At 43.9% G+C, this 24,621-nt stretch overlaps 1 protein-coding gene across 2 annotated transcripts in view; it reads left to right on the forward strand.

Annotated features, from left to right (window-relative positions):
* IGF2BP1 (insulin like growth factor 2 mRNA binding protein 1) overlaps positions 1-24,621 on the forward strand; it is a 98,746-nt gene that overhangs the window by 38,717 nt on the left and 35,408 nt on the right. For both annotated transcript variants that reach the window (XM_063136453.1, XM_063136454.1), the window contains exon 3: positions 21,746-21,794. In XM_063136453.1, coding sequence (XP_062992523.1) covers positions 21,746-21,794 — 49 coding nt within the window. The remainder of the gene's footprint in view (positions 1-21,745; positions 21,795-24,621) is intronic.

Here is a 24,621-nt window from a genome sequence, read left to right on the forward strand (position 1 = left end):
TGTGTGTGTGTGTGTGTGTGTGTGTGTGTGTGTGTGTGTGAAAGAGAGCGAGGGGGAGAGACGGAAAGAGAGATTGATGTGGCCACTTGTTCATGATTATTCCTCTTGGAGGCATTCAGTGGCAGATAAGTGAATGGTTCTTATTTTAGTCTTCTCAATTTCCTTTGCACAAAAGAGAGACGGCAGAAACCGCGTCTCGAGCTTGTTTCGCAGAGTTCTTTTCCCCGCAGCTCGGCGTTCTCTGCACCGAAGCATCCCGATATAACAAATAGCAGAGAACTCACTCCAATCCCTAGACGGGACTTTTAGGACGCTCGTAGGGTTGTGTGTGTTTGTGAGTGAAAATAGCTGAAGAGACGAGCCTGGAATGGTTCAATGTAGGTTTGGCACGTGCAGCTGGCAAGATGCCTCGAAGAAAGCCTGCCCAGCGCATATGTTAGACCTGTCTCTGAACTGTTTTTGGCATCCAAGCTTCGTGCTTTTTTTCCTACCGGCTTCTCGCCACATATCGTGAAGAGATGGGATGTTGGAATCCCGCTCAGTGTGCAAAAATCACCAGGCTGAAAGGGACTGCAGGGCCGAAGAAACTCAGGGCTAAACTATGGTGTACATTTTAATGATATAAATAGCAGCCAAGTGAGAAGCCAGGCACCCTCCATATATAAGAACATAAGAAGAACCCTGCTGGATCAGACCGAGGGTCCATCTAGTCCAGCACTCTGTTCACACAGTGTCCAAACAGCTGTTGGCCAGAGAATCACAAGTAGAACATGGTTCAACAGCACCCTCTCACCCATGTCCCCCAGCAACTTGTGTATATAGGCTTATTGCCTCTGATACTGGGGGTTGCACTTAGCCATCAGGATTAGTAGCCATTGATAGATGGTAGCCAATCTGTCTTGCTTGCTTTCTGCAACTTTTCCAGATTTTTGAAGCACACGATCATTTTGTCCGGTTTCTCCGTCAGTTTGTCAATTTGGGGGTTAGTAGACGTCTCCCAAATTTGTGTTTTTTGTTCGCGTTTCTCCCAACATGTGCAGTTTTCGCTAATGTGTGCATTTTGGGGTTGGAGAACTGCATCACAAAATTTGGAGATATGCAAAACCTAAAGGTTAACTGCTTTCCAGTTCTATTAATTTGGGAGGTGTGAATTGGGTCCTCTCGTTTCAAAATGTGAAGCAGATAAATTTCTCTCTCATTTCTCTTTGGGGGAGGAAGTTAACTCTTTCTCTCGCAGGGTCCCACCAAAGCTGCTATTTTTATTTAAGGGGAAGCTTTGCTTTTGGCACCAGTGGCAGCTTCTCTTGAAATGGGACCTTGGCAGGGAGAGAAAGAGTTAACCCACATCCCATCTGACCCTGAGATTGCCCTGCAACTGCTATTCAGATAGCTTTAAAAAAACACTTGCACATTTGCATTGCAAAATATGTTGTGCAATTAACAGCACAACTAGCTTGGCCCTCAGTGATACCAGTCCAATTGAGATCAAAGGTATGAATGCCACATACTGTGGAATTCTCTCTTTGCACCCCACTGCCCCATTCACCCCTATAGATTCAATTGAAGGCTAGGAGTGGGACATTCTTTTCCCATTCCTGATAAACTGCATTATCATAAATGCATTTTCAAATAATGGGGTGGGTATCGTGTAACACATGGTGCACTTTTTCCTGTTACCGCATCTGATATCAGAGCATGAAGAAGTATTCTACGTGTCAAATAGATATATGCGTAGGATGTGATCCTATCAACACATATGCCAACAACTGGTAGACATATGCCATCTACAAGAGATTAGATTTCTGTTTTTTTGTATCATTAATTGATCAGGAAAAAAGAATGTCTCTGATTTGTGCTCACTATTGCTAATGTGAATCGGAACCTCTGGCTTTAACCACAAGTTTGTATCGAAAGGATAGGAAATTTACCTTTTAACTATTCTGATTGTGAATAGAGTACAGTGTTTAGTGTATACTGAGGAATGACATGGAAGTGAACTTCAATATGTGTCAGTTGTACAAAATATTTTCTGTACCTATGAGGGATGTGCATCAGATTGGGATGAAGGCTGAGTAGAATTGGGATGTTTTGGGCCCGTTCTGGGCTCCCCTCTGAAGCCAACACAACCAAAGCTGCTCCAGAACAAGGCTTTTTTTTTTAGCAAGGCGTGTTTGGGAGATGCCCAGACTTTATGTCTCCTGTAAATAGTGTCTTTTGTTTTCATGTCTCTAAACACTGGGTATGGTAGAGTGACTGACAGGTTCACCTACTAATCCTAGGGCGTGTTTAACCGGGGGGGGGGGGGGGGGGGCTTCAACCACTGTGCTTTGTGGGAGGGCAAGGACAGAATTGTGAGATTGCTATTTTTCCACAGCACCAAAATTATTGGTAGTCCCTGTAAAAATATTATATATATATATATATATATATATATATATATATATATATATATATAAATATAGCACGAAACCCCCTGTACCTATTTTTCTGACATTTGGTGGCACAATGCTCTTCCTTAAGAGGGTACTGTGTAAATATCATCCAGTTCTGACAAACCAAAAACATAAAGGCCTTTAAAAACAACCCATAATAGTCAGTGGGAAGCATAAAGCGTTGGATGTCTAAATCTTGATTCGAGTTTAAAGCAGATGGACTTTGAATTGGTTTGAGCCGAATCAGGCCATTTTTCGAAGTGCTGAATCTGGGTCTGCATTGCAGGTGGGTATTGGTGCACACCTCTAGTATGTATTAAGAAGGTACAGTTTAAGATCGCAAGCAAGGAACTTAAGCTGTCTATTTGTGTAGTATGGTCTATACCAACCTTCCCCAACCTGGTGCCCTCCAGATGTGTTGCAACTGCAACTCCCATAATTTGCAGCCAGCATTGGCCATACCGGCTGGAAATTATGGAAGTTGCACATCCTCTACATCTGGAGGACGCCAGGTGGGGCAAGCCTAGTCTACATCATCCTTCCCCAACATGGCACCCTCCAGATGATTTGGATTATAACTCTCATCAGCCCCAGCCTGCAGGGCTGATGGACAGGTATGATGGGTGTTATAGTCCAAAATGTCTGAAAGGCTACATCGGCTGGCAATAGCTCTCCAGGGTTTCAGAGAACGGTTCAGACGACATGTTAAGCTTTTCGGTTTCTGATTACTTTAGCCGCTCCTGCTAGCCGGAGGAGCTAAGTGGGAGCCACCGGGCTCATCCACCAACATACAGCTTGTTCACGGTAAACTAGGATTCTCTGGAATTCTGGCTTACTGTTGTGTGTAAATGTGGCCACTGTCTTTAGTTTCTATGTTTCATTTCCCTTTGACATCACTGTTTACAACCCCCCTGAACCTATAACTAAAGATAACAGTTTCTGCATCTGATGAAGTGGACTTTAGTCCTTGAAAAGTTATCCCATAATAAATTTGTTAATCCTTACGGTGCTACAAGACCCTTTGTTGCTTTCACTGTTTTGTGACTTTTTGGGTGGTCCTTTCCCAAATGTGGATTTTGGCAGGTTTTTTAACAGACCAATGTAGCTACCCTGGCTTTTATGTGCCTAAATTAAATGCTGGCCTTGTAACAGGTGTGTTACAGGAATAAGAACCTTCTAGTTTTCTCAGTTGTGTCATGCTGCTAGCATTATTGAGGTATTAAAATCTCATGCCTTCTGGTTTGGTACAGAACTATCCCATTGATATTTAGTTGATGGAGAAAGAGGGCATCAAAGTTGCTGTTGGCCATTTGTGGGATGCTTTTTCAGTTGGTATCATATTAGGCTGGATCCAGACTAACAGTGCATGCCCATATGTGTATAGCTCAATGGCTCTTGCTCTCAGGTAAGTGTGCATGGGATTGCAGCCTTAGTTGCACAGACCCCGTTGAAATCAAAGTGAAAGGATTGCCATTTATTTTTATTTATTTATTTGAGTTGTACCCTGCCTTTCTAACAAGAAAAATGGTACTCGAAGTGGCTTGCATTCAGAAATAATGAGACCCAAGAGCAACTAACGGTGCAGTATTATACATATTGACAAAGAAGTAAGCACTATTGAACTCAATGGGGCTTACTTCTGAGTGGCTTAGTTTGGATCCAAAGGGGTAAAATTTGAGGAGATTTTAGCTTCATAGCCCATCATAACATGAAAAAAATGGACAATACATGAGGAAATTCCTGTTCCCGGCCCCACAGTAATTAGAAATGGGGCAATACGTTTGGTCATTGAGAATGTCAGTATCTCATAATAGGAAAAATGGACCGTGTTGGAGGAGAATGTTCTTGTAGCTGTGGGAAAAGAGACAGCATGGGAGGTAATTGTTCAGTCCATGTCCTAGAATTATGGGGGAAAGGGTCCATATGTGAGGGGACACCTGCCATTATCTCAGAATGATAGGAAAGGGTGCAAGATTTGTGGATGGCATGTTTTGGGGTCAGTATTAGGGCGACCATATGAAAAGGAGGACAGGGCTCCTGTATCTTTAACAGTTGCATAGAAAAGGAAATTTCAGCAGGTGTCATTTGTATATATGGGGAACCTGGTGAAATTTCCTCTTCATCCCAACAGTTAAAGCTTCTGAAACAGAAGGTGCCCCAACATTCTCAGTGGAAGAGAGTTGGAACTCTGTTGAAATAGAGTGGTTGTCAGCATATTGCACCCATTTCTTTGGGTTACTAAAATTAATTAGTGTGTCAACAGTTTTCAATATCTTGGTTCTTTCCCTTACAATTAAACAATGTAAGGGAAATATGTACTATTGTCATTAGATTTGTGCAAGTATTCCAATACAAATTTCTATATAATACAACATTTAAATCATATTAAATGTGCTTTAATTTCCTCCCTCAAATATTTCAGGTCCAATAACTGTGGTTTTGGGAACAAAAAAATTAACACAGGGTATAATAAATATGCTAAATTAGGACTCTTAGGATGTCAGAACATTTTCTAATGCAAATGACTCTATGCAACTTAACTTAACTTAATTTGTACAGGATTTTTTTTCCAGAAATGTTTCCAATTCAAAATTTCCCAGAAAACCCCACATCACTGCCCCATCTCTTTCCTCTTAAAACATGGGGGATGGATCTTAATAAGTGTCTATCTTCTGAGTCTCTCTCCTTATACCTTTTCCTCTTGGCACCATAAAGCCTGGTAAAGTTAAGACTGGCATTCTAGGCTGTTAGTTTCCAAAGGGGGTTGCATATTTTGTAACCCCAACACAGCAACTTTTTTGAGGACCTCAAAAGATGGCTTGGGACCGCAATACCTGATGGAACGCCTCTCCCAACATGAACCTACCTGTACACTGCGCTCAACATCTAAGGTCCTCCTCTGAGTGCCTACTCCGAGGGAAGCTCGGAGGATGGCAACAAGGGAGAGGGCCTTTTCAGTGGTTGCCCCCTGACTGTGGAATTATCTCCCTGATGAGGCTTGCCTGACACCAACATTGTTATCTTTTTGGCGCCAGGTCAAGACTTTTCTCTTCTCCCAGGCATTTTAACATCATTTAACAACATTAAGTTTGTTTTTAATGGACCCCAGAATTGTTGTTTTTAAATGTTGTTTTTATACTGTTTTTGATGGTTTTTAAATTTTGTATACTTTTAATGTTTACCATTTTTAATTGTTGTAAACTGCCCAGAGAGCTTCGGCTGTGGGGCGGTATATAAATGTAATAAAATAAATAAACAAACAAATAAATAAATAAATATAAAATAAATAATAACCCCCAGGATCTTCTGCTACTACAGTTTAGGTCAGGGCTAGAGATATCCCAACTTCTGATTACCTGGATCACCCCAGTCCTGCAAAAAATAGTTTTCAAATATGGATCTGCTGTAACCATCTGATTCAGAGAAGCCTGCTTTACAGGGAACAACAGGCCATATTCAGCAGCTGGGGAAAGCCACGCAATTCTGAAGGCTTCTCTTTATACCAGCCTGGTAAAGAAGCCCATAACAGTTGCTAGCCTGAAAAGAAAAAGCTCACTAGCCTGCTGGGGCTGTCAGAGAGCTGAATTTCTATGCTGGGCATGGAATAGGGTGACCATATGAAAAGGAGGACAGCGCTCCTGTATCTTTGAAAGGGGCATTTCAGCAAGTGTCATTTGTTTGCATGTAGCACCTGGGGAAATTCCCACTTCATCATCACAGTTAAACCTGCAGGAGTCCTGCCCTCTTTTGTATCTGGTAACTCTAGTATGGCTCCTGCAGCTTTAACTGTTGTGATGAAGAGGGAATTTCACCAGGTGCTGCATGCGTACAAATGATACCTGCGGAAATTCCCTTTTCTATGCAAGTGTTAAAGATACAGGAGCCATATGGTCACCCTAGACATGAAGGCATCCCACCTTTCATTTGGATTCTATGCAGGGTGCAGAAGATAGACGGAACACCCCACCCCAACTCTGCCACCCTGCTCAGTCACCTGCATGGATTTCCTCGTCATCTATGGTGACCAGGAAGTGCTTAAATACAAAGATGCTTAAACTTGTCCACAGTTTTGTGCCCCGGGTACTGTGTGTCTGTAGGCATTTATCCTTTTGCTGGTCCTTTCTGGATCTGGCCCATTGGTAGCCAGATTTGACACTAATATTCAAACTAGTGTCTAAGAAACTGAATTATTTTTTGAACTGTGTCCATACATTTTTATTAGGTAGCTCCTAGCTTGGCTTATAAGGATATACAGTCCTTTATATCTGTGACTGTAAACAGGGCAGCGTGAACCTAATCTGATGCCAGGCTTGCTCAGATGGTGCACCAAAAAAGGCCAGATTCTGAGTCCTAAGTAAATTGGGCTGTGTATTATCTTCTTTTTCATAATGTATTGCGTTCCTGCTGTTGTGTTTGTCTGTGATGATAACACATCACAGGGGTCTGTGATGATAACAGTCGTGTAAAACACGAAAGTCCTGTAGCCTGACTTCTGGAAGTTGTCTCAAAAACCTTTTCTGAGTTCTCCAGGTATTAACACCATCAATTTTATTTTTACAGCCATACAGCCTAGAATAAATAAATAAATAAATAAATAAATAAATAAATCAGAAATCCTACACATCCAGTGCCCCGCAGTTAAGTAATGAACTCATGGAAATGCAGAATGCGTAAGGCCTTGAATATTTATTTATTTATTTATTTATTACATTTTAATACCGCCCAATAGCCAAAGCTCTCTGGGCGGTTCACAATAGAAGCAAAGCTGGGCATTCTCATCATGCTGTAATAAAATAAATAAATAAATAAATCTTCACCTAGGCAATCCAAATTCCGTATCATGAAAGAATTCTGTGACGTATATAAATTAGGCAAATCGGGCAAGTTTTTATACCGCACTACATTTTTCACGCTGTAACTGTTTGCTGTTTTGCATAACATATTCAGATTTCATTAGCTATGGCAAGGAGATAAGGACTTCGGTAGAGTGTGGAAGCTCTACTCGTGAGCACTGGAAAATGTAACCTGGTTAAGATTTCAGCAGGCAATGTACATGTGCTTCCAAGCATATCATTGCAGCTGTAGGGATTGGAAATTCTTTTTTTAAGGAAAGCTGACATTCTCAGGAAGCTGACCAACAAGTCCTGTGCCTTGTCTGCGCTCTTGCAGAATCACAGCACACACACATAGCAACCCTAAATATAATCCCTTTTGGCTTCTTTCTTGGCCCCTGCTAAAATCTGCTGTATTCCACATGCCCTTATGATCCTTTTTCTTACTCACTTTTAATAGCCATAAGTGGGACTTGCAGCAAAATATTGCATTCTGAAGTGCTGTCAGCCATGCCCTCCTCCAGGATACTCCATTCCATTCCTGGTCCCACATGGTTTTCCATTTCCTCCCTAACAATCTGTTAGCATTCCTTTTAATAATGTGCTGCTTTTAATAATGTATTAGTTTTAAATGTTTTAATTAGTTATATGATGTTTGCATTCATATTGTACCCCGTCTCGATCCAGAGGGAGAGCCTGGTTGTTGTTGTTGTTGTTGTTGTTATTATTATTCCGTGTCCACTGAGCATGCTCAGTCTTCCTCGGGACGATTTTGCCCCCACTCTCCCTATTTAGGCTTTTATCTTTTTCCAAACTTTTTTTGTACTTCTACAAACCTTGGGGCGCACGCAGGCTTGCTGATACCTCCGTCTTGTACATGGATAGTGCCATTTTGGCTACATAAAGAAATGGCACTCACTTTGGAACATCAGAAATAGAAGGAATGGTACGGGGCAGGAGAATGTGGAAATTAATGCATTAACATTTGCTGGTTCGGTTTTGGTTTGGCTGTGGCTGAAATTATACCTTTTGGGTTATGGTTCAGACTACTAAACATATGGCAACTGGTCTGACATACTGGAGCCTGTTTGGCACTGGTTTGATGACAGCTTGGTAGAATAGTTTCTCAGCTATGTTTTGGAAGTGCTTTCTTGCGACCCTCAGAGGAGGAGGGGATCAAAGGGCTGAGATGCGGTGGGGCGTTGCTGCCCCCACTCCAGCTATATTGAGGTCATGCACAAAACTGCAGGGCCATGCTTAGCTTATAGCACAGTCCTACAGGATGGGATTGAGACTATATTGAAATCAGTCGGACTTAAATGAGTAATGAGTAACTTTTCACGTTGATTTCAATGGGGTCTGAGTGCAGCTTGTCTGGATTGATTAAAACCCAATATACGGGTTGGATCCAAGATCTGCCTTCCGTGGATGGAAGAGCTCCTCTCATGGGAGGTGCCTCTGCCTGATTTTCAGGCCTCCCCCCTCCCCACAGCTCCCCCCATTCAGCAGGGTCCTCTGGCCCTCTGTGTAGCATTTTCAGGCAGTTGGAGAAGCTGTGGTAGGGTGTAGGAGGTGGAGAAATCTAGATGCAACCCATATTATGCATAAGTTCCACTATATTCAATGTGGCTTACCTCCTAGTAAATATGTTCAGGATCGCAGCCTCAGGCAATCTGTTTGCGAGGCTTAAATGAATGAGTTGTCATTTTGGGCAGCCCTGGGAGACTGACTGCAATTCTGTGCACACTTGCTTGGGAGTAAGTCTCTTTGAACTCACTGGGATGTAGTTTTGAGTAGACATGCAAAGGATTGCATTGCCTTTTTTGCATAAGAAAGAAAGGTTTTAAGGATCCCAAAGGATTATTATTTCTTTGGTATATTGCAAAGCCCCATCAAGACATAGGAGCTTGATCCAGATTTAGTCATGCATGGAGTAAACCCATTGAAATCAATGGGAGAAGTAAGTCATAACTATAGTCCCATTGATTTTAATAAATCTACTCTAAGCATAATTCAATCTGGATCCAAGAAGGGCACTTCGAAACGCCCAGTTGCAAGTCCTATCTTTTTCAGATGAAGAGATGGTATTTCTGAGTTGTTAATTCTTTTTACTTTATTCTCCCCCCTCAATTTACGTTGTTGTGCCCCAAACCTTTGGGTACAGAGGTGATTTTTTTTTTAATAATAGGTAAATCTAAAAACAAAAAGGCCAACCCCCAAATTATAGTTACGTTTGGTAGTCTGGCAGGATCTGTAATATAAAATGGAAAATGAAATAAAATGGAAACAAAAAATGTGTTTCTCATTGGAATGAAAGCCCTGTCCCGTTTTCGATTCCCCCCTCCCTTCTTTTTTGGTGGGGGATGGAAATTGTAATGAAATCTCTTGCTTGAATGCTGTTCCATGTCCCCAAATGAATGGAGGAGCCATTGTTTAAGAAGTCTGGAATGCAAGGAATGCTGTACTATAGGAAGGGGTCAGAGGGATTTAAGTTGATAGAGGAAAACATGTGTCTAACCAATTCCTACCCCAGCCAGTTCTGCCAGACATCTATAGGAATGGTTGTTCGTAAGGCTGTGCAATGCTGTGCTGAGAAATTCAAACCCTGGACTCAACGTACATCATGCAACTAAATATCTCTATTTTTGCTGCTCTTCATGGAGCTTGCTTCGTTTCGTGATAAGTCTGTACGTTTTAATTGATTTAAGTTGTGCAATTAATCAACTGAAAACTTTAGTTAAAGATTAAAATATGGCCTCCCTGCTTATATAGTAGGAGTCTTTTTTCTTCCTCTGCCAGATTTTCTGGGACAACTCCCCCCCCCTCCCACAGTACCAGCCTTTTTCCTCCACAGTTTGTCTCCGAAACCAGTGTAAGGTTTTGTATTTTGGAGTGGGACTATGTTCTTTATTCTCATCACAAGCAACTGAAACTGATGGTCCTCACTTGAGATAAATGCCAGTAATTTTTTTTAAAAAAAACTAGATCTATGGAAAATATCAGTGTGCCTTGTTGACTTTCGGGGTTGTGGGCGGAGGGAAGCCATTTTGAGCCTTGTGTATTACTATAATAGGAAATCTTCCTTATTCACAAGTTATATATTTAAAGACGATCTCGCTATTCTACCAGTAAGTGGCATCTGTTCATTAAATTCTGAGCTTTCTCATAGTTAAAGAAAAGTAAAAAATAGAACATTTTTGTACCACTCTTCATCAGATCAGGGCGGTGAACAGAATAAAACATATATCAAACTTGCCTTGCAAAGCCAAGAAAGCAAGTAGATAAAACCTTAAAACAGTCTAAAAAAGCTCACTCACTAAAGGCTACAGTCCTATACATATTTACCTGGGAGAAATTCCCATTAAATTCAATAGGATTTACTTCTGAGCAGACACTCATAGGATTGCATTGCACACCATTATATTCTGTTAAAACGCCTGGAAAGATGATGATTATTATTAATATTTATTTATATAGCACCAACAATGTACTTGGTGCTATGCAGTATGTACAAATAAAGTAGCAACAGTATTTTGCCCAGAGGCTTACAATCTAAAATCACATTAAAACATATGAGGGGGAGGAGTTACACAAAGACAGAATAAGGGAATAATCGAAGCATTGTGAACAATAAATCAGGATAGGGTTCCAAAAGGTATGGAAAAGAGATGAGTTTTCAAACGCTTTTCAAAATCTAAGATAGAACTCGATAAACATTGCTTTGCCTGGCACCAAAATTTATTTATTTATTAGAGTTGTTTATGGCCCCACTGGCAAATCCCTTGGAGCAGTTTACAATCATAAAACCAAGCAACAGAAAAATAACAAAAAAATAATGCAGTGTTAAACATTGAAAATGTTGAGCAGCAAGCCGTAAAAATTATTAATCAAGCAACAGATTAAAGATTCAATTCCTGCTTGGAGAGGAAGGTCTTTACCTGTCATCTAAATGTACATAATGAAGGCACCAGGTGGATTTCCCTGGGAAGGGCATTCCACAGATGGGGGTGGGTGGGGGGCACTATAGAGAAGGCTTTTTCCCTGGAAGCCACTTGTCGCACTAGAGAAGAACCTTTGAAGACAGGAAAGTGCTCCTTCAGGTAAACTGGTCCTAATCCATTTAGGACTTTAAAGGTTCTCATCAACACTTGAATCAGGCCTGAAAACTGATGGCCAACCAGTGTAGTTGATGCAAGCACTAGAGTAATTAATACGTTTAAAATGGCCCATCCCAGTTAGAAGCCTCGCTGCTCTATTCTATACTAACTGAAGTTTCTGGACTGTTTTCAGAGGTAGCTGCATGCGTAACGTATTGCAATAATCCAGGCAGGAGGCTACCAGAGCATGGATAGTAGTAGCCAGGCTATCTCTGTCCAGGTAGGGTTGTAGCTGGTATATAAGCCACAGTCAATAAAAGGCCCTTCGTGTTATTGAAGTCCCTTGGGCCTCAACTGTGAGAGAGCTGAATCTATGAGCATCCTCAGACTACAAACTTGCTCCTTCTGGGAGAGTGCAAAGCCATTTTGAGCTGGTTGAATTCCAGTTAGCTGGACAGATGAACCACCTGCTAACAGAACTTCATTCTTGTCTGGATTGAGTCTCGGTTCATTGGCCCACATCCAGCCCATTACTGAGTCCAAGCACCATTTCAGGATAGACACTGCGTCACCGGCATTAGATGAAAAGGAGGGGTAGAGTTAGGGGTCACCCACATATTGATGTCACCTCACTCCGGACAACCCAGTGTTTTCATGTAGATGTTAAAAAGCATAGGAGGGAAAATGGAGCTATGAGGGACACCATGAGGCAGAACAATAACCCCCCAGCACCACCTTCTGGAACTGGCTGTCCAAGTGGGAGTGGAAGCAGTGTAAAACAGTGCCTCCAGCTCCCAATTCAGACAGCCTCCCCAGATGGATGCCGTGGTTGATGGAATCGAAAGCTGCTAAATGATAGTAATGTTGGTGCCCGGTGAAACATTTTGGGGAGGGCATTCCAGTACAAGTGCACCAGTGCTGAGAAAGCTCCTTTGCCCCTCTGCGGGGCAGAGACTGTGGCCATAGGTAGACCAGGCCTATATCCCGGGATCATCCCTGTGCATCCAAATGACACACAGGGGATCCCGGGAGCAGGCAGGGATGACCTCTCCATTTGCCTGGGATAATCCTTAGGTCTAGCTAAGGCCTAAAGCTCAGTGGTAGAATACCCCGCTTTGAATGCAGACAGTCATTCCCCAACATCTCCAGGTATGGCTAGGAAAGACTCCTGCCTGCAGCCTTGAAGAGCTGCTGCCAATCAATGTTGACAATATTGGGCTAGATGGACCAACAGTCTGACTCAGCATAAGGCGGCTTCCCATATTCCTATGCCTTGTTGATGATCTTTGTACCTCTGCATGCCAGAAAATACTACTTTATTTTCAATAAAGCCAGTGTGTTTTGAGCCTGATATTTTTAGGGGATGTCTTCAAAGATAACTCAGTCTGAGTTCTCAAAAGGAGATTTTAAAGCTACCCCTGGAAGAGGCCCCCTAAAATATCAGGGCTGAAATGTATTGAGCTTTACTGAAAATAAAGTACTATTTTCCGGGAACTTGAGACATGTTCACTCTCTATAGAGAGGCAAAGACCCCTGCCTGAAACCCTGGAGAACGGCTGCAAGTCACAGGACACAATACTGAGCCAGATCACCCAGTGGTTTGATTTGGTATAAAGCAGATTCCTGAGATGTCCTTCGCTGTCTGCGATACAGAAGACTGCCTGCAGAGTTCATTAACTGGATCACGGCAATTATCTACCATTGTCAACAGTTTCTTTTACTTTTTGTAAACACTTTAAAGTTCTACAACCTCTGCTTCTGTGTTTGATCCAGTGTACAGTACCTTAGCCTTCAAATCCTGAAAACCGTAAAGGATCCACGGAGTTTTTAAAGTGATCTTGTCTATCCCTCTGGCTTTAAGACAGGACATTCTGTACTAACAAGCTGAGCTCATCTCTTGCCTCAGGCATAGGCAGGGCAGGAAGAATCCCCGGCACCTTGGTTGCATGAACAAAAACATGATGCCTTGCTCAGGACTAATTTCATATTGGCCTGTGGCACGTAAAACCTTAGTGGTGTTGGTGCTTAAGAATTGGAAATATTTCAGTGGCTCTGGCTGAGGGAAATCACTTTCTCATAGCCTCAGTTGCCTATCTCTAAAATGGCAATATTTGACCAGGGTTGATTAATCAAATGCCCAGGCCTTGGGAGGTGTGTGTGTTTGACTTCCAGAGCTCCTTGAACCCACCCCTTTGCTCTGTTTTTAACATAATCAAGCTGCTTCTCAAGGAACTCGTATCACAAAAAACAACAACACATAAAAGATAACTAGTTAGAGTGGAATAAATGAAAAGATATATCAATATTTAACTCCTCTGAGGGAGCACCACTGGCTGCCTATTTGCTACTGGGCCAGGTTTAAGGTTTTAGTACTAGTGTACAGAGCCCTAAACAACTTGGGTCCAGGGTACCTGAGAGAGCACCTTCTCCCTTACCAACCTCCCTGGTCAGGGGGACATGCTCCTGGTGGCTTCACATGGACCTATGTCCTGCCTGGAGTCCACCAGGAGAAGAGCCTTGAGTGTGGTGGCACCTTTCCTATGGAACTCCCTGCCTCTAGAGGTCAGGCAAGCGCGAACACTGCATTGTTTTCAGTGCTTCCTGAAAACAGCTGTTTTTGAGGAAGCCTTCTTTGGTTGACCAGCCTTACACACACTTTTTTTAAAAAAGAATGATTTTAATATCATGTTATATATTCTTTTTGTCTTTTGTTCCTTTCATTCCTTGTTGTTCAGCACTCGTGTCTAGATGTGGAGCGGTATACAGTGTTATAAATAAATAAATCCTGCATGTAAAGAGTAACCTACAAACACAGTTGATGTTCCGTTTTGTAGAAGTTGGGGTTGGGGGCGTGGAGCTGGCTGCAGGACTCACAGGGAGTGGCGGTCACAGATAGATAAAATATGAATTTGCGTGTGAAAAATTGTCACAGCAGGTAGCGAGGGACACACATGGCTGCATATCTGTTACAGTATTTGCGTTTCAAACCCCCCCCCCCAAATTGCAGCTGCTTGGTGAATTTAGGAATGTCCAGGAAGTCTGATGGAGTGAAGATGTTCCACCTGTACTTGTGTGTGGCAGCTGCTACAGAGGGATGGGTTAATTTTGGCATTGAAATTCCCAAAGATTCTATTTTGGGAAGCAGGAATTAGGAAGGGCGGGATCGGGAATAAGAGGTGAAGCTTGTTGCTCTCGTGTTCGAACACTTGTCAAAATCCTCTGTTGCTGTTACCCCCCCCCCCCAGCCCCACTGCTGCTGCCTTGGCCTCAATCTTTCCCAGCCATTAAAACAAGAGCATGTTTTATAGACAACCCCTAGGCTCTTTATAGAGATTCTCTCTCTTGTTTTATTGACCCCCTGAGATTCAAGCTGACGCTCTCCGAGTGTAATTTTGCTCGCCCCATCTCCTTCCGACGGATGTGATTTTCAGAATGCTCTGGAGAGTCGGGCAGGAGACAAGGACCTGGATCCTGAAGACTGGAAGCATTAGGAGAATGGATATGATGTCTTGGGTTTTCCTACAGGATGCGGTAAAAGCCAAGAGATCTAGGAGGCTGGGGGCAGTGGGATATATGGCTGATAGATGCTGTTACCGCTTGTGCTGTAGCCAACACTTTGGAAGAGTTGTCAAGTAATACAGCTTGTAGGATAATGTAATATGAAGTTGAGCTTCCTGTTCAGATTCAAAGGCCTCACTTGGAAGCTTCCAATGAGTTGGAGGGTCACACAGTACCATGTTAGTTTTTTTAAAAAAAAGTATCAGCAAGAATTGTATTTACAGAATGTAGAGGCAAAATAAAAGGTAAATGAGCAGAAACAAACGTGAAACCATTCTAAGCTCACAATTATAAAAGAATAAATGAAGGCAGGCAAAGAATGGGTACTTTTCAGGAGCAGAGGAGAGTTAGTGTATTACTAATAATAGATACAGAGCCTTGTGTGGTGCAGAGCGGTAAAGCAGCAGTTTCTGCAGCTGAAACTCTCCCCACGGCCTGAGTTCGATCCCAGCGGAAGCTGGTTTCAGGCAGCCGGCTCGGGTCGACTCAGCCTTCCATCCTCCCGAGGTCGGTAAAATGAGTACCCAGTTAGCTGGGGGAAAGGTAATCACAGCTGGGGAAGGCAACGGCAAACCACCCTGCTATAAGGCCTGCCAAGAAAACGTCAGAGAAAGCTGGCATCCCTCCAAGAGTCAGTAATGACTCAGTGCTTGCACGAGAGGTTCCTTTCCTTTCTAATAATAGATACAATATAAATGTGGCATACAGAGCTTCCAGAGAGGGAGGTCTACATGTAGAGAAGGAGGTCCTCTGCTGGAGGTCTCTTCTTTGGGGCAGAGTGATGGCTCTGCTGCCATCACTCCTTCGTTGCCTCTGCTCCAACAGTGATAAGAGGAGAAAAGGGCCATGTCAAGGGGCTTATTAGGGGAGGCCTGGATCTAAAACCCTCCAGTCATCGTACCCCTCCCCCTATATGCCTCCCAAGAAGGGAGAAAAACAATGCCCTGGAGCTGATGCAGTTATTTTTCCTCCCACGGAAAAGGTGAACCAAGTACGGAAAAGGAAGGAAGAGGAACCCCACCCATCGACACCTTTTGTCCTGGCTGATGTGAGCCCAGCAGGGCTTAGAAAGTGGCTGTTCCTCTGACATGGACTCTCTTCCTCCACCTCATCCCGACCTCCATAGAACTGTTCTGTTAGGTGTTTAAAAAGAGATGTAATGAAGCTCAAGGAATTCTGGAAGTCAAACCCCTAGAGTTGGTCATTTGACTGTCAATACTGTTAAACCATTGTCAAGCAATCAGTCCTGCCTTCATTTCTATTATTACGATGATGATTAGCTTAGTTATTATAATTAGTTTTTCCTTTTGACTTTGCTCCAAATTTTATATTGCTTAATATTATATTGCATAAATGGTTCTTTTAAAATAATGTATGCTCAGAACTCAGAGTCGTCTTTCGGCACTGAAAGGAAAGAGTTATACAAAATTATGTGTGGTGTGGAGAATGAGGATAAGGAAACATTTTTCTTCCTTTCTCATTCTACCAGAGCCCAAGGTCCTATTATTATTATTATTATTATTATTATTATTATTATTATTATTATTATTATTATTTATTTATTTATTTCTATAGCACCATCAATGTACATGGTGCTGTACAGATAACACAGTAAATAGCAAGACCCTGCCGCATAGGCTTACAATCTAATAAGTTGTAGTAAACAATAAAGAGGGAAGGAGAATGCAAACAGGCACAGGGAAGTGTAAACAGGCACCGTGTAGGGTGAAGCTAACAGCATAGAGTCAGAAGAAACTCAATATTCGAAGGCTATAGGGAAAAGAAAAGTTTTTAGCTGAGTTTTAAAAGCAGTGATTGAGTTTGTAGTTCTCAAGTGTTCTGGAAGAGCGTTCCAGGCGTAAGGGGCAGCAGAAGAAAAAGGACGAAGCCGAGTAAGGGAAGTGGAGGTCCTTGGGCAGGCGAGAAGCATGGCATCAGAGGAGCGGAGAGCCCGAGCGGGGCGATAGTGTGAGATGAGAGAGGAGAGATAGGCAGGAGCTAGACCGTGAAGAGCTTTGAAGGTCAGCAGGAGAAGTTTATATTGGATTCTGGAGTGAATTGGAAGCCAATGAAGAGATTTCAGAAGTGGAGTGACATGGTCAGAGCGGCGGGCCAGGAAGATGATCTTAGCGGCAGAGTGGTGGACAGAGACCGGCGGACTGATGTGAGACGAAGGAAGGCCAGAGAGAAGAAGGTTGCAGTAGTCCAGCCGAGGGATAACCAGTGCGTGAACGAGAGTCTTGGCAGAAGAGACAGACAAAAATGGTCGAATCCTGGCAATATTATATAGGAAGAAACGACAGGATTTAGCTACTGCCTCGATGTGAAGCTGATTGGTGGGAGATTCAGGAACGATAAAAGGAAGTACTTCTTAGCACAGAGCATAGTTAAACTAAGGAATTCACTACCACGGGATGTGCTGATGGCCAATTTTGGATGGTTTTGAAAGGGGGTTAGACAAAGTCCTGGAGGAGAAGGCTATCAATGGTTATTAGTCTTGATGGCTGTATACTACCTCCAGTATCAGAGGCAGTATGCCTATATGTACACCATTTGCTGGGGAACATGGACAGGAGGGTGCTGTTGCACTCATATCTTGGTTGTGGGTCTCCTGTTGATAGCTGGTTAGCCACTGTGTGAACAGAATGCTGGGCTAGATGGACCCTTGGTCTGATCCAGCATGGCTCTTCTTATGTTCTTATGAAATAGGGAGAGGGAATATGTGTGAAACATCATCCCCTGCTATTGGCAGGCAGTATGAAGCCTCAGGATTGGCCAAGCATAGTATAAATGCTAGGAGACTGGCCTGCTGCCTTTGCCTGGACAACAGCGTAGCTATTTTCTGCATGCTTCACTCATTCTCCAGCTTTCAGCTGAAGCCATTAATCCCAAACTGGAAGATTTAGATACGGGTGCAGCCTCCATGGCTCCAGCTTGGCCATGTCACCCACAAATTAACTATCAAATAGAAGTTACCCAAGACTACCCTCTGTGCGTGCCTAGAGAGCTAACGCCACTGCATTGCTGCGCCTCTAATCCTCAGTAAATCCTGAAGGCATCCCAGCAGTGCTTCATGGTCAAGCGTATCAAATGTCACTGACAGGTCCAGTAAGACCAATAGGGTCACATTCCCTCCATGCCATCCCTAGAAGGAGATTGCCCATGTGGGCAACTCAAGCTGTCTCAACCCTAGAGCCAAGTCCCCAAACAAAGCCGGGACTAAAACAAACTCAATTTCACTGGCGGATGAAGTCCAAGTTCTTCTGGATCAAGTGATGTCCTTTTTTGATTCTGGCTGCATGGCCGCTTGTTTTAAAGTAGCTGCTCCCCTTTCCTCTTTTTTAAAAAAATATATATTAAAGATTTTATTAATTTTCCAAAACATAATTAAACCAACAGAAATAAATAAATAAATAAATAAGAAATAGATTAGATTTAAATCTAATTATTGATCAAGGTAGTACATTTAATTTTCACCTTTACTTACAAACCAAGATATAGGTAGATTCAACGGGCTGCTTAGAGATTTTCTTTATGCTGCTATCCTTTCTTGACATAAGGAAGGGTTTTCCATTGCCATCATCAAAAAGGCCTGATTATCTCTCCGGTCTGGATCCAGGATCTGCCTTTTATTCATAAAAGGTCCCTTCTGCCAGATTTATGGGGATCCCCCCTCCACCCATAAACCACAGCTCACCCTATGCAACAGATTCTTTGACTCTCTATGGGCCTTGCTAGACCTACCTGTTAATCAGGTGGGGAGTAGGGGTGAGCCCGTGCTGCAGCTAGCGTGGGCCATCGCCCCAGTCTACACGTGACATGCGACGGGGTAAGGGAAAGCCCCGTCGCGTCGGCCATTTTAAAAAAAACTTAAAGGGGCCATGTGCGCAGGAGCGTACCAATGATAAGGTAGGTCTTTTTTTTAAAAGAGTTCCCCGCTCCCCCTGCCCCCGATTTCCCCCCCACAATGTCTGATGCCCCCCGCCCGCCCCCCGCTCGCTCCCCTTCTCGCTCACCCCCCCCGCTTGCTGGCTCGCCCCCTCCCGCTCGCCATGTCTGATGCCCTCTCCACCTCACCCCCGGCTGCAGTCTCCCCACCCTGGCTCCGCTCTTCCCCCCCATCTCTCCTTCTGGGTCTGCTCTCCCCCCCCAGCCCCCATCTCCCCCCCCCCGCGATTCCCCCCTGGCCTGATGGGCACAGCGGCTTCTCCTGGCTACTCGCGAGTAAGCAACGTAGCCGGGAAAAGACGCACAACCAGCTAGACCTTCCACAGCCCCGGGCTTAGCCCAGGGCTGCGGAAATATCGGGCCACAAGCGGATCCGGTTATCCCGGGTCAAGGGAGGGTTTAGCCCGGGCTGACCCCGGGATCCCCTGTGCGTCATCTGGATGCACAGGAGTAAGCCTGGGTATCAGCCCGGGCTAAATCCTCGTCTAGCAACGGCCTATGTCACTGTGGTGGGATTGGAAAGGAGGTGCAGGGAAGTCCATTCTTGTCAGCACATTTGATCCAGTGTAATTCTGGATTCTACCCAAATTCTGTAGCAAGTCAGGACTGATAAGAACTCAGCAAGCCCAAGGCTGTGTGAATCTTCCCACGCACTTTGCTTGCCGGCAATGGGCAGTGATAAATCTAAGCAAGCATGATTCAGCAGTGCCTCGGACACGCCCGGCTCAGACCCTGCCACAACTGCAGTCTGACTGATTGGATGGGAGCCATTTTTATCTATAAAATGAGTTTCCAGAGTCTTTTAAACAACCAATTGAGTCCATAAGTCTCTGGGGATGGACTACCTTAATAGATTTGTTGCAGAGGTTAGAGCACTGTGTAAATGTAGGAAATATAGACGCTTGGGGCCAAACTACACACTGTGCATAATGCTGTCCTGCTTACCGTGGCGCAGGGACAAAACTCTGGGATTTTAGCCAGGGTCACTTCCGAAGGCAAGGTCAACAGGCAGTCCAAGGGCCAAACACGGGGACATCCAGAGGAGAGGGTGCAAGGCGGATGAGTGTCCAAGATGAACACAAAAAAGAGAATAGTCTTAGGATGCTAAGAACATTTCTAGCATCCTGAGACTATTCTGAGGAATGGTCTACTCAAGAGTAGAGCCTTGCTCATGAGCATACCTTGATTTACAAGGACTCCCTGTTTGTCAGGCACATACTTCTGCGTCTAGTAGCCGGGCGAGCCTGCACCCTTAGGTGTCTGCGGTCTCTGGAGCTAGATGGCATGACAAACGTCACTACATCTTCCTTTTTAATTTTAATAATAAGTTTTTTTGGGGTGTATGTGTCTTACTGAAATCACAGTGGGTAGGGAGGGGAGGATTATCTTTTATTCCCCAGCATGATTAAAGCTAAAATGTCCCTCCTCCCACAGGCTTATGCATCATTGGTGCCAATGGAAACTTAATAGCTTTTACTGCCTATTTTACATCAATCTAAACAGTACCTGGGTCCTAAATTCCCTTCCTTTTTTTGACAGGGACAGAGCGGCTGTGGTAATACTGGGCTGTACCCAATATTAGTCCTGTATGAGAATTTTGTTTTTTTCTAGTAAAACGTGCAGGCATGTGTTCACCATCCTGAGTGTGAGCACAGGTCTGCTGCAAATGTCCTCAAACTGCTGAACATGTCCTTGGGTTCAATTTGCGCAACTTTGCCCCTTGGATTTGCGCACTTTTCCCCAATTTGTGCAAATTTCCTCCACAGACTAAAGCAGGAACCCATTTTTCCCCTCACCTCCTCAGCTGTCACCAACCACCTCTTCCTTCTCCATTTCACCCACCAACGCCTCGCCTTCTCCTCTTGTGAACTCTCCGAAAACATTTCCTCGCTCTGCTACGCTCTGCAGCTGCTGCCAGAAATGGTGGCCAGCGAGGGGAAGGTGGGTGAGGGGCAGACATCAAGATTATCCAAGTGCTGACTTGGCTCCCAAGACAAGCCTCAACTTTTTGAAACAGTATTTTAAACTTTAATTAGGAGATGTGAAGGGAGCCACAGCACCGAACCTCTGATCTTCTGGAGTTACGCAATTCTGAAAGAGCAAAGAACAAAACCAAAACGTCCGTGCATACATTTTCCTCTGCATCTCATAGCCCAGTATGTGTGAGTGTGTATGTTGAGGAGGCGGGAATAAATTAAAGAACTATTTCTTCAATTGAAAAGGAAAGGAACCTCTCGTGCAAGCACTGAGTCATTACTGACTCTTGGAGGGACGCCAGCTTTCGCTGATGTTTTCTTGGCAGGCCTTATAGCGGGGTGGTTTGCTGTTGCCTTCCCCGGCCGTTATTACCTTTCCCCCAGCTAACTGGGTACTCATTTTACCGACCTCGGGAGGATGGAAGGCTGAGTCGACCCAAGCCAGCTGCCTGAAACCAACTTCCGCTGGGATCGAACTCAGGCCGTGGGGAGAGTTTCAGCTGCAGAAACTGCTGCTTTACCGCTCCTGTAGGGGAGGAAATTGCAAAAATTTGGGAATATTTGCGCAAATTTGGGGATATTACTACATCTTTCATGTTCAACCACTGTTTGTTGTGCACAATTTGCAACTTGCGGGGGCTGCATTCCAGTGGTGGGTGGACCCATAGGCAAAAGAGTGAGCCCCCACATATTTAGCCCCAAAAGAACTAGTAAGTGTATATATGCTACTGAAATATTTTTGAATGTGTTTGTAGAACAAAAAAAATCATCTTGTGCTACTTTTAGATAGTGTGCCTTCCAGGTAGGGATGCATTGGTCTTCTTTGATGTTTGTGACAGTTTGAAGACAGCGTGGGACTGGAGTCTAAAAATAATTCTTTTCTTCCTCCTCCTTGATTTTAGGAGCCGCAAAATTCAGATAAGAAACATCCCCCCTCAGCTGCGATGGGAGGTAAGTCCAGTCCCTGACGAGGTCATTTTGAGTCTGAAATGTCTTATTCCAAAACCGGAAGTAATATGTGAAAACAAGTGATCTCCATGTTACTTTGAGATGTATATGGGGAGGGGGAAGGGCAGAGAAGAGCCTCCGTTCCTCTCTTCCCCTTCCTTTGTGAGGCATCTGATGGGGGCAGGCAAGGGGGGGCGGGGAAGACCAATTTCAGACTTAAGTCTGGATGCAGCCCATTGTATAACGGACTGGCTGGGGAAGGATGGGAATTGTAAGACTGTTTTCTGCCTAAAGAAGCATAGGATTGTGCCATTAATGCACAATCCTTTATGCCTTATTAATTAATAAGGCATTATTAATGCCACCAGCATTAATGCCGGTGCCAGACTATTTTGCGCCCTAGGCAGGTGAGCTGCTTTCACCCACCCACCCTCACCCCAGTGAACCTGGGCGCGGGGCGCCATCTCACCCACCCAGCCAAAGCGAAGCCAGGACGCTGGGGTGTGTGGGTGGCTTCGGAATGGCGCGCCTGGCCGGAAACCACTCTGGGAGAGCAACTTCCGGGCGCGCCGTTCCAAAGCCGCCCGCCCGTCCCCCCACCCTAGCGTTCTGGCTTCGCTTCGGCTGGGCACCCACCCAGCCGAAGCGAAGCCAGGACGCTGGGGTGGGCGTGGCTTCACTTCGGCTGGGTGGGCGCCCAGCCAAAGCGAAGCCAGGACACTGGGGCGGGTGATTGGCTTCAGAACGGCGTGCCTGGAAGCCGCCCTCTCAGAGCCGCTGTGGGAGAGCGGCTTCCGGGTGCAGCGTTCGGCGCCCCCCTTACCTTGGTGCTCTAGGCAGCCACCTGAGTGGCCTCTAGGGTAGCACCGGCCCTGCACAAGCCCATTTTTCCTCAGAGGTCACCTTTCAGGAGCCATGTGCCAATGGGGCCTCCTCACACTCTCTCTCTTAAGGTCATCACAACCTTTCTCTCTCTCTCTCTCTCTCTCTCTCAAGGCACTTGGGAGAAACAAACAAACATTGTAAGTGATGATCATCTTAAAATCATCACCACCATACACTCTTTCTTCCCCCTCCACACACAAACACCACATACCCCATCCATTCATCCATATATACCCCCGACCCCCATCTATTCACACATGTACAATGCTCCTCTCTCTGAGCTAGAGATGTAAAATTTCTGAAAATTTTGAAGCCATGGAAAAAAACTGTTTTTTTCAGGGGTTTTCGGGGGGAAATGAAAATTTTCGGAAAAAATGAAATAATGCAATATTAGCACTTTTTACAGATTGAAAGTCACTTTGTTACTTTAGGAACGTAAAATGTAATTATGTCCAAGTTGTTCTGGCATAAAATAATTACATTTGGTATATTAAGAGTACAGTGTATTCAAACAATTATTACAAATTGAATTTACTTTTTAAAATTTTTACTCTTTTTGGTAACAAATGGAGCTACAAGCTCCTGAACTGTTAGGAACCTCTTTGGTTTTGCCAATTTATAAGGAGCAGGCAAAAAATAATTTTAAAAAAACACAATGGAAGAAACTATCACCCTTAGTAACAAAGAAAATTATTTATGTCTCCACTAGACCTCCACAGTGTCACACAAACATAAAGCAGCCATTCCCATAAAAAGAACTGAGAAAATGGGTGGGGGGGAACCAAGGTTCAATGAATATGCATGACATTTAATCAGACTCATTTTCGGAGCCATAGCTATCACTGTCAACTTCAGTTTCTTCTTCAATGGCTGTGCCCCCTAGAGGCAGAAATGCATCTTGCTCTTGCATTTGAGAGTTGTAGTCTCAGTTTGCAACCTGGGACTTGCTTGTCCTTGATGCACAGAAATTGTAACAATTATTATTATTTATTATTATTTATTTATATAGCACCATCAATGTACATGGTGCTGTACAGATTACACAGTAAATAGCAAGACCCTGCCGCATAGGCTTACAATCTAATAAAATCTGTACATAGTTTTTAGAAATCATTTGGAGAAGAAAATTTCTGAACACTTCATCTTAAACATTTTATTCATCATACTAAAATAAAACATCCCATAATCTGTTTTTCTTCATTTTTTTTTCAACTTTTCAGGGGGAAAAAAAGGGTTCGGGGGAAAACGTTCTTTCCTCTGAATTTTTCTGTTTTTTCCCACTGGCCTTCACATCTCTACTCTGGGACTGTTCAGATGACACGCTAAGCCATGGTTAGGCCACTAACCCTTTTACAGCAAAGGGTTAGTGAGTGTGTTTAAACTGTGGTTATGTAGCCACCATGGTGAGGAATGGTTCACACCACATGCTAAACCATAATATTTATTTTATTTATTCATTACATTTATATACCGCCCCATAGCCGAAGCTCTCTGTGCAGTTTAGCTGAAAATGCTTAAGTACTGGGGCTTAGGGCTCATCTACACCAAGCAGGATATTCCACTATGAAAGTGGTTTGAAAGTGGTATATAAAAGGCAGGAGCCACACTACTGCGTTATAGCGGTATTGAAGTGCACTGACAACTGTTGGGACCCATTGACACAGACCCTATACCACTTTCATAGTGTTAGTTCCTGCTTGGTGTAGAGGTGTCATGGGACCCAACAATTGTCAGTGCACTTCAGTACCACTATAGTAGTAGTGTACAAAGGCAATAGCGTAGATCCTGCAGTGCACTTCAATACTACACTAAAGCAGTAATGTGCTCCTGCCTTTTTTATGCCACTTTCATACCGCTTTCATAGTAGAATATCCTGCTTGGTGTCGATGAGCCCTTAGTGTACCGTCTGAACAGGGTCAATTTCTCTCTGTCTCTCTCTTTCTCT

This window comes from Elgaria multicarinata, chromosome 11, assembly GCF_023053635.1.
Source record: "Elgaria multicarinata webbii isolate HBS135686 ecotype San Diego chromosome 11, rElgMul1.1.pri, whole genome shotgun sequence".
NCBI classification, from domain to species: Eukaryota; Metazoa; Chordata; class Lepidosauria; order Squamata; family Anguidae; genus Elgaria; species Elgaria multicarinata.